Genomic DNA, 10,214 nt, shown 5'->3' on the forward strand with positions numbered 1-10,214 from the left:
CTATATAGAGCCAAGGCCCAGGTCAACACTAGTCCCTATATAGAGCCCAATGGCCCAGGTCAACACTAGTCCCTATATAGAGCCCAATGGGCCCAGGTCAACACTAGTCCCTATATAGAGCCCCAATGGGCGCCCAGGTCAACACTAGTCCCTATATAGAGCCCAAGGGGCCCAAGTCAACCACTAGTCCCTATATTAGAGCCCAATGGGCCCAGGTCAACACTAGTCCCTATATAGAGCCCAAGGGGCCCAGGTCAACACTAGTCCCTATATAGAGGCCCAAGGGCCCAGGTCAACAGTGAGTGCAGCACATAGGAATAGGGTGCCATTTGAGGATGTTACCTAGGTCTAAGTCTCGTCTATACGCCGGGTGTAACTGCTGGTAACGTTGGTTTGAATGAAGAAATCTGTCAAACTTGACATTTTAACTGGATGTTTGTTGATGATTGATATATGGTTCTATAGGCTGTAACATTACTGTTGATGATTGATTTAGGTCTATAGGCTGTAACATTACGTTGATGATTGATATAGGTCTATAGGCTGTAACATGACTGTTGATGATTGATATAGGTCTATAGGCTAGAACATTACTGTTGATGATTGATATAGGTCTATAGGTTGTAACATTACTGTTGATGATGATATAGGTCTATAGGCTGTAACATGACTGTTGATGATTGATATAGGTCTATAGGCTGTAACATGACTGTTGATGATTGATATAGGTCTATAGGCTAGAACATTACTGTTGATGATTGATATAGGTCTATAGGCTGTAACATACTGTTGATGATTGATATAGGTCTATAGGCTTGTAACATGACTGTTGATGATTGATATAGGTCTATAGGCTGTAACATACTGTGGTGATTGATATAGGTCTATAGGCTGTAACATGACTGTTGATGCTTGATATAGGTCTATAGGCTGTAACATGACTGTTGATGATTGATATAGGTCTATAGGCGGAACATTACTGTTGATAATTGATCTTAAAATCAAAATATAGTCTGGTCCCAAATGGCTCCTTATTCTCTTACGGTATGCAGTGCACTACTTTAGACCAGGGCTCTGGTTAAGGTGCACTATGTAGGGAATAGGGTGTCATTTTGAACACAGACATAGAAGCAGTCAAGTGGATACGTGATAGTTATTTACCTCCAGGAAGCTGTCTCGGCAGCCACTTGAAGTCACTCCTCTTCATGATGGACTCTGCCGTCAGGACCAACTCATTCTTACTAAGGGCTGGCTGCTCTGAACACGTATGGACAGACTGGGGCATGGAAGGATGGAGGAGGATAGAGGGAAGATGGAGGAGGGATGGAGTGATAGAGGGATGAGGATAGAGGATTGGAGGATAGAGGATGAGGGATAGAGGGAGGAGGGATAGAGGGATGGAGAGAGGGATAGAGGGATGAGAGAGGGATAGAGGGATGAGGGAGGAGGGATAGAGGGAGGAGGATAGAGGAGAGAGGTAGGAGTTATGGAGGGATAGAGGGATGGAGGGAGGAGGGATATTGGGATGAGGGATAGAGTGATGGAGGGAGGAGGGATAGAGGATGGAGGGTAGAGGGATAGGAGGAGGATGGAATGGGAGGATAGAGGGATGAGGGAGGAGGATAGAGGGAGGAAGGATAGGGGGAGGAGGATAGAGGAGGAGGGAGAGGGAGGAGGAATGGAGGGAAGTGGGTGATGGAGCGATAGAGGGATGGAGAGGAGGGATAGAGGAAGTGGAGTGATGAGGGATAGAGGGATGGAGGAGGGATAGAAGGAGGAGGATGGAGGAAGAGGAGTGATGGAGGGATAGAGGGAGAAGTGATAGAGGGATGAGGGATAGAGGAGTGATGGAGGGATAGAGGATAGAGGAGTGGAGGAGAGGGATGGAGGGATAGAGGAGTGATGGAGGGAGAGGGATGGAGGGATAGAGGAGTGATGGAGGGAGAGGGATGGAGGGATAGAGGAGTGATGGAGGGAGAGGTGGAGGGAAGTGGAGTGATGGAGGGATAGAGGGAAGTGGAGTGAGGGAGGGATAGAGGAGTGATGGAGGGATAGAGGAGTGATGGAGGAGAGGGATGGAGGATAGAGGAGTAATGGAGGGATAGAGGGATGGAGGGATAGAGGCGTGATGGAGGGAGAGGATGGAGGGAAGTGGAGTGATGGAGAGATAGAGGATGGAGGGATGGAGAGAGGGATAGAGGGAGAAGTGATAGAGGGATGAGGAAGGGGAGGAAGAGGGAGAAGTGATAGAGGAGAGGAAGAGGAGGGATAGAGGGATGGGGGGATGGAGGATAGGGGATAGAGGGAGAAGTGATAGAGGAATGGAGGGAAGTGGAGGGATAGAGGAGGAGTGCAGATGTGTTATTAGTCACTGTGGTGGGTGAACAAACAGCTGACCTGCATCATCAACACATACATAGAGATGACACATGCACGCTGGGTAAAACCTCATTTCACCATATGCACATTCTGAAGTCTGGCACTTTGAGATGCAGGCTTGTTTATGTTATTGTTTGCCAGACTGACGACAGGTGAGGTCTAAGAGAATAATGGGTGTGGGAGTGTGACCGTCTGTGTGTGTGTCTCTGTGTGTGCGTGTCTCTCTCTCTCTGTCTCTGTGTGTTGCTCTGTGTGTGTGTGTGTGTGTGTCTGTGTGTGTGTGCTTGCGTGTCTCTCTCTCTGTATCTGTGTGTATGTCTCTGTGTGTATGTCTCTGTGTGTATGTCTCTGTGTGTATGTCTCTGTGTGTATGTCTCTCTGTGTATGTCTCTCTGTGTATGTCTCTGTGTGTGTGTTGTGTGTGTGTGTGTGCTTGCATGTGTGTTTCTCTCTGTGTGTGAGATGAAGTCTTGTCGCACACGTGTGTGTGACTCACCCGGATGTTGTCCAGAACTCTGTTGAACTCCAGCGGTTCATCTTTCCCCTCCATGGCGGCCGGGTCCAGGCCGTCCCCCCATAGACGAACTGGATGATGTCACCCGTGGAGCTCCGTACCGTCAGATCATACTGGGAACACAGGTCCTCCAACGACTTCACCAGACGCCTCTGTTGACACACAACACATCCACCACAGAAGAACAGATCAGAGGATGAATCAACAACAGACAGGCCTATTTAATCCTGCTTGTTGTGTAACCGTGTGTGTGTGTGTGTGTGTGTGTGACCACTCAACACCCTTCCTCTGCTATGTGTCATTAGTCATATGGTGAGCTGTTCTGTTCTGACCACATCAACAACAGATAGGCCTATTTAATCCTGCTTGTTGTGTAACCGTGTGTGTGTATGTGTGTGTGTGTGTGTGTGTGTGTGTGTGTGTGACCACTCAACACCCTTCCTCTGCTATGTGTCATCAGTCAGATGGTGAGCTGTTCTGATCTGACCACATCAACAACACACCCCTAGGACCCTCAACTCTGGACCGCCAAGCCAGCACCACTGCATGTTTCCATTGTTCCCCTCTAGCCAGGGCCTGATTTAGACCTGGGACACCAGGTGGGTGATATTAATGATCAGGGCTTGATTTAGACCTGGGACAACCAGGTAGGTGATAATAATGATCAGGGCCTGATTTAGACCTGGGACACCAGGTGGGTGATATTAATGATCAGGGCTTGATTTAGACCTGGGACACCAGGTGGGTGATAGTAATGATCAGGGCCTGATTTAGACCTGGGACACAGGTGGGTGATATTAATGATCAGGGCCTGATTTAGACTGGGACACCAGAGTGGGTGATAATAATGATCAGGGCCTGATTTAGACCTGGGACACCAGGTGGGTGAAATAATGATCAGGGCCTGATTTAGACCTGGGACACCAGGTGGTGATATTAATGATCAGGGCCTGATTTAGACCTGGGACACCAGGTGGGTGATATTAATGATCAGGCCTGATTTAGACCTGGGACACCAGGTGGGGTGATATTAATGATCAAGCCTGATTTAGACCTGGGACACCAGGTGGGTGATATTAATGATCAGGACTGATTTAGACCTGGGACACCAGGTGGGTGATAATGATCAGGGTCTGATTTAGACCTGGGACACCAGGTGGGTGATATTAATGACCAGGGCCTGATTTAGACCTGGGACACCAGGTGGGTGATAGTAATGATCAGGGCCTGATTTAGACCTGGGACACCAGGTGGGTGATATTAATGATCAGGGCCTGATTTAGACCTGGGACACAAGTGGGTGATAGTAATGATCAGGCCTGATTTAGACCTGGACACCAGGTGGGTGATATTAATGACCAGGGCCTGATTTAGACCTGGGACACCAGGTGGGTGATATTAATGATCAGGGCCTGATTTAGACCTGGGACACCAGGTGGGTGATATTAATATCAGGGCCCTGATTTAGACCTGGGACACCAGGTGGGTGATATTAATGATCAGGGCCTGTTTAGACCTGGGACACCAGGTGGGTGATATTAATGATCAGGTAGAACAGAAAAGCAGCAGACTCCGGACCTCATAGGGTCAGAGTTGAATAGCCCTGCTCTAGGAGATAACCCTGATTGCTACAGAAAAGCAGCAGACTCCGGACCTCATAGGGTCAGAGTTGAATAGCCCTGCTCTAGGAGATAACCCTGATTGCTACAGAAAGGCAACAGGCTCCGGACCTCATAGGGTCAGAGTTGAATAGCCCTGCTCTAGGAGATAACCCTGATCGCTACTCAAGAGGGAGCCTGTTAAGATTTACATTTGTAGGGAGCACACGTTGTCCCTCTTTTCATTAATACAAGCAGAGAGCAGAGGGTGTTGTGTACAGTGCAGCAGGCAGCAGCCCAGCGGTGTGTGTGTGTGTTACCTGCATGTATCCGGTCTCTGCTGTTTTAACGGCGGTGTCCACCAAGCCCTCTCGACCAGCCATAGTGTGGAAAAAGAACTCCGTGGGCGTCAGGCCTGAATAAAAGCTGTCAGCCACAAAGCCTTTAGCCGCAGGAAGCTGTGACAGGACACACAGAGAGATAGAGAGAGAGGTGTTACATCATTATAAAAGGGCCTGGGCGAGTCCCAAATGGCACCCTATTCACTATACTGTAGAGTGCACTACTTCTGACCAGGGCCCCACAGAGCCTTGGTCAGAAGTAGGGCACTAAGTAGGGAAAAGGGTTGTCATTTTGGGATTCATCCCCTGTTAGAGCAAAACAAATGAAAACAGGGCTCTGACTGAGCCAGCTGGAGACGTTGTTTACTGCTGGGAAGGAGAAACATCTATGAACGTTTGAACGTTTTTCAACCCTTTAGCCTACAATTTCTGCAGGGTTGGCAGAAATCTAATTTACATAAATCCCCATCAAAATCCGTCTGTTTAAGCTAGAGGTTGTTAATGCATCAGGCTGTGTGTGTCTCAATCCACCGTATCCTGATTAGTCTCCCAGTCCCTGCCGTTGAATAATATCCCCTCAGCATGTAGCGCCCACCACCGTGCTTCACCGTAGGGATGGTGCCAGGTTCTCCCCAGATGTGACGCTTGGCATTCAGGGCAAAAGAGTTCAATCTTGGTTTCATCAGGCCAGAGAATCTTGTTTCTCATTGTCCGAGTCCTTCAGGTGCCTTTTGGCAAACTTCAAAGGGGCTGTCGTGTGCCTTTTACTGAGGAGTGGTTTCCCCACTCTACTATAAAGGCCTGATTGGTGGAGTGCTGCAGAGATGGTTGTCCTTCTGGTAGTTTCTCTCATCTCTACAGAGGTACTCTGGCACTCTGTCAGAGTAACCATCGGGTTCTTGGTCACCTCCCTGACCAAGGCCCTTCTCCCCCGATTGCTCAGTTTGGCCGGGCGGCCAGCTCTAGGAAGAGTCTAGGTGTTTCCAAACTTCTTCCATTTAAGAATGATGGTGGCCACTGTGTTGTTGAGGACCTTCAATACTGCAGACATTTTTTGGTACCTTTCCCAGATCTGTGCCTCAACACGATCCTGTCTCGGAGCTCTACGGATAATTCCTTCGACTTCCTGACTTGGTTTTTGCTCTGTCAACTGTGGTACCTTATATAGACAGGTGTGTGCCTTTCCAAATCATGTCCAATCAATTTAATTTACCACAAGTGGACTCCAATCAAGTTGTAGAAACATCTCTAGGACGATCAATGGAAACAGGATGCACCTGAGCTAAATTTCGAGTCTCATAGCAAAGGGTCAGAATACTTATGAAAATAAGGTATTTCTGTTTATTTTCTATACATTTGCAAACATTTCTAAAAACCTGTTTTCCCTTGGTCATTATGGAGTAGATTGATGAGGGGGGAAAATTATTTCATACATTTTTAGAATAAGACGTAACGTAACAAAATGTGGAAAAAGGTCAAGGGGTCTGAATACTTTCAGAATGAACTGTATATGATATAGGCTACTGCACATTACACATGACAGAAACACATACAAGCCCGTAGATATTAGCTAGCTCTATGCTCTCTTGGGTAAATAAATGAAACTAGCTCCAGTAGGCTAATCTGAGTGTGAACGGTATTAATGTAGKCTACTGTATTAATATGTACATCGTTCAAACCATGATAAAGCAAGGAGAGAACATGTGATTCTGGTGCTGCACGTATAAGCTAGAGAATATTGAAATATAATAGGACCTATTTGTATAATTAGTAGGCTGGCGCATATTTACCTTTCATGATATTTCCCCTAATTATTATTAGTCTACCTCCTCTTTCCCTCTCTAGTGCTGCTTCATTTCTTCCTTGCGTTCAACAGCTAAATGAAATACACGTTTATTTTCCCTTATCGTCATCATTCTAATGTCATCCTTGAATAATACGGGACTAGAATTAGATGCCGACGGCTTTCGCTTCTCTTCACGAAGATTGAATGGTTCTGGGTCTGAATTAATAACTGCTATAGTCTACCACCATCTGAATGGGTCTGAATTAATAACTGCTATAGTCTACCACCATCTGAATGGATAGCAGTTATTAATTCAGAACCCATAACCATTCAGATGGTGGTAGACTATAGCAGTTATTAATTCAGACCCATAACATTCAGATGGTGGTAGACTATAGCAGTTATTAATTCAGACCACCATTCAGATGGTGGTAGACTATACAGTTATTAATTCAGACCATAACCATTCAGATGGTGGTAGACTATAGCAGTTATTAATTCAGACCCATCAGATGTGGTAGACTATAGCAGTTATTAATTCAGACCATAACCATTCAGATGGTGGTAGACTATAGCAGTTATTAATTCAGACCCATAACCATTCAGATGGTGGTAGACTATAGCAGTTATTAATTCAGACCCATAACCATTCAGATGGTGGTAGACTATAGCAGTATTAATCAGACCCATAACCATTCAGATGGTGGTAGACTATAGCAGTTATTAATTCAGACCCTAACCATTCAGATGGTGGTAGCATATAACAGTTATTAATTCAGACCCATTCAGATGGTGGTAGACTATAGCAGTTATTAAATTCAGACNATATCCTGCCTGTTACTCAAAAGGCCCAGAAGTCTAGAATATGTATATAATTAGAGGATTTGGATGGAAAACACTCTAAAGTTTCAAAAACGGTTAAATTAATGTCTTCTGAGCTATAACAGAACTCATATGGCAGCAGAAACCTGCAAAAAACCCAATGGGAATGAGATATCTAGGTTTGTAGTTTTTCAAGTGAATGTCCTATCCAATATACAGTGTATAATGGGTTTCAGATTGCACTTCCTAGGCTTCACACAGACAATCAACAGTCTTTTAGATTGATGTTTTCAGGCGTCTATGTGCAAAGTGGAGCAAACTTTTAAGAGCGGTTTTCAACTCTAGGGTTCTCGCAGAAAGCCTTTTAGTTTAGTCACATTAGCCTGTATGCGCAGCCTGAGTGCCAAAAGCTCCGTTCCCTTCAAATAATCCACAATTTTATCCTGCCTCATGATAGCCATCTATTTTGTGTAAGTGACACCAACTCCACCCTCAGCTATATAGCACCCCCTCAACAATCGATACTGCCACCCCCGACTGCTCACCGGTGGTATTGCAAGCCTACCCCCTTTATTCCTTTTCCAACAAAACCTTATGGTCATTATGGCCAAACAGTTCTTTTTTGTTTCATCAGACCAGAGGACATTTCTCCAAAAAGTACGAATTCTTTTCCCCATGCTGCAGCTACAAACCTGGTCTGGCTTTTATAATATGGCGGTTTTGAGAGCAGTGGCTTCTTTCCTTGATTTACTTCCTGAGCTGGCCTTTCAGCTACGTCACTATAGGGACTCGTTTTTACTGTGATATAGATACCCTTTTTACTCTGTTTTTCCTCCCGCATTCTTCACTAAGGCCTTCTGCTGTTCGATCCGGTGACATTTTATTTCGCCAACTTTTTCGGCATAACCAAAGTACGTCTTTTCGATATTCCATTGTGGAGATCACCAGAACGCGTCTCCTTCTCTGATCGGTATCCTGCATGACGTTGTTGTTAACTGGGTCCCGGGTGTTGTTATACTTGCGTAACTTATTGTTTGATCATGGAATGATGAACAATATGGTACCTCGTCTAGGCATTTGAAAATTGCTCCCAAATATGAAACCAGATCTTGTGGATGTTCACAAGATGGTCTCCTTGGTCTTGAATTTCTGTTTGTATTCCCCATGATGTCAGAGCAAATGGAGGGCACATGAGTTTGAAGGTAAGCACCTTGGAACACATTCCACAGCGTACACCTCCCATATGGACAGTGAATTTTCGTGGAATTTTCCAAGCCTGTTTAAAGGCACCAGATCAACTTAGTGTATAGCAAACGTCTGGACCCACTTGGAATTGTATACAGTGAACCTATAAGTGAAATAATCTGTCTGTAAACAATTGTTGGCAAAATTACTTGTGTCATGCACAAAGTAGATGTCTTAARCGACTTGCCAAAATGTTAGTTTGTTAACAAGAAATTTGTGGAGTGGTTGAAAAACGAGTTTTAATGACTCCAACCTAAGTGTATGTAAACTTCCGACTTCAACTGTATCTTGTGACATTGTTAGATATTACATGTTAGATATTACTGCACTGTCAGAGATCGAAACACAAGCATTTCGCTACACCCGCAATAACGTCTGCTAAACACGTGTATGTAACCAATAAAATTATATTTTATTTTGTTTTTTGTCCTGCTGAAAGGTGAATTTGGCTCCCAGTTTCCAGGTTCTCCTCTAGGTTGTTGCTTGTGCCATAAATACCTACACTTTGATAATCATGTGCTGATATTTACCTGTTTCTTTATTTACTATAATAGCCAATGTCGCCTAATGACTCACCTGACAGGTAGTCAAACCAATCAAGAATGTTCTGATACATGTTTAGTATTCAATGTATCTTTCAAGTTGTGAACTACAGGTTTGTTGTTGTAACACAACCTAAGAAGATAGAAAATGTGACATTACTGTAAGAAAATAACATTTAAATGGTAGTGTACGTGGTTCCAGGATGACAGTCAGTTTGGCAGAACAGAACAGCAGAAGGAAATGTTTCCTTTCTGAAGATGGAAGTGGTCAGTCACCTGATATTGTTAGTTGTTGAACTAGGTACTGGAGGTAGTTACTGGATTGAGAGTGAAAGACCGCAGCTTCTTCTAATACCAGTACAGAGTATGGCCCACTGAGTGTAGGGTGAAGTTTCACTTAGGTACAGATCTAGGATCAGCTTCCCCTCCCACAATCATAACCTTAACTATTAGTGAGGGAGAAACTGACCCAAGATCAGCACCTACTGTATGGGCAACTTCCCCCTACCGGCCCCTTGAGAGGGGGGAGGGGTGTCTCACACCTTGTGATGCGCTGTGGACCCTTTGACACGATACTACACCAGAACAACTGTTATTCATTAGTCACTATGTTTTTTTATTCAGTAACACTTAGATGAAAAAGCCTGAACATACATGGCTCAAATGTTCTCTGAATCTATAGTTTTATAATCTTATTTAATACAGAAACGTAGTGTGAAGGAATTGTATTTCTCTGTTGGGGAGATGCACATAAACACAGGCTGAATTTGAGTTAAACGTTGTCATTACTTGCAAGACCCACAATTAATCCTCATTAACCACACCTATCCTGCTGATGTTACTGCTGTCAGTGTGGGTCGAGCCAGAAAACATCAGTTGCTAAACGGGAAACACAGACACAAGCAAACATTTCACATGTTAATCTGTCCGTCCGTCTACCTATCTATTATATTCATTGGAGCACCATCTCAACACCATGTCTCTCCT

The 10,214-nt window shown here is 44.8% G+C and overlaps 1 protein-coding gene and 1 long non-coding RNA gene across 2 annotated transcripts; both read right to left on the reverse strand.

Annotated features, from left to right (window-relative positions):
- Positions 1–854: 854 nt before the first annotated feature.
- Positions 855–4,968, reverse strand: LOC112078696 (DNA-directed RNA polymerase III subunit RPC1). The gene is made up of 3 exons (XM_024144847.2): positions 4,812–4,968; positions 2,876–3,045; positions 855–1,276 (listed from the first exon to the last, which is right to left on the reverse strand). The coding sequence occupies exons 1-3, from the start codon at positions 4,872–4,874 to the stop codon at positions 1,222–1,224; spliced, it is 288 nt and encodes a 95-aa protein (XP_024000615.1). The 5' UTR covers positions 4,875–4,968; the 3' UTR covers positions 855–1,221.
- On the reverse strand, positions 3,527–4,212 carry LOC139026857 (uncharacterized). Its single transcript, XR_011478803.1, has 2 exons — positions 3,901–4,212; positions 3,527–3,854 (listed from the first exon to the last, which is right to left on the reverse strand). It is a non-coding gene; the product is annotated as an uncharacterized lncRNA (long non-coding RNA).
- Positions 4,969–10,214: the final 5,246 nt, after the last annotated feature.

Source organism: Salvelinus sp. IW2-2015, unplaced genomic scaffold (genome assembly GCF_002910315.2).
Source record: "Salvelinus sp. IW2-2015 unplaced genomic scaffold, ASM291031v2 Un_scaffold6100, whole genome shotgun sequence".
Taxonomy (NCBI): domain Eukaryota; kingdom Metazoa; phylum Chordata; class Actinopteri; order Salmoniformes; family Salmonidae; genus Salvelinus; species Salvelinus sp. IW2-2015.

What these genes read in the sequence shown, in the direction of transcription:
- LOC112078696 (XM_024144847.2), bottom strand. Translation starts at nt 4,874, where the DNA reads ATGGCTGGTCGAGAGGGCTTGGTGGACACCGCCGTTAAAACAGCAGAG. An exon ending in CAGAGACCGGATACATGCAG is followed by an intron (nt 3,046 to 4,811) that starts GTAACACACACA and finishes GTGTGTCAACAG; the next exon opens with AGGCGTCTGGTGAAGTCGTT. An exon ending in GAGTTCTGGACAACATCCGG is followed by an intron (nt 1,277 to 2,875) that starts GTGAGTCACACA and finishes TCCATGCCCCAG; the next exon opens with TCTGTCCATACGTGTTCAGA.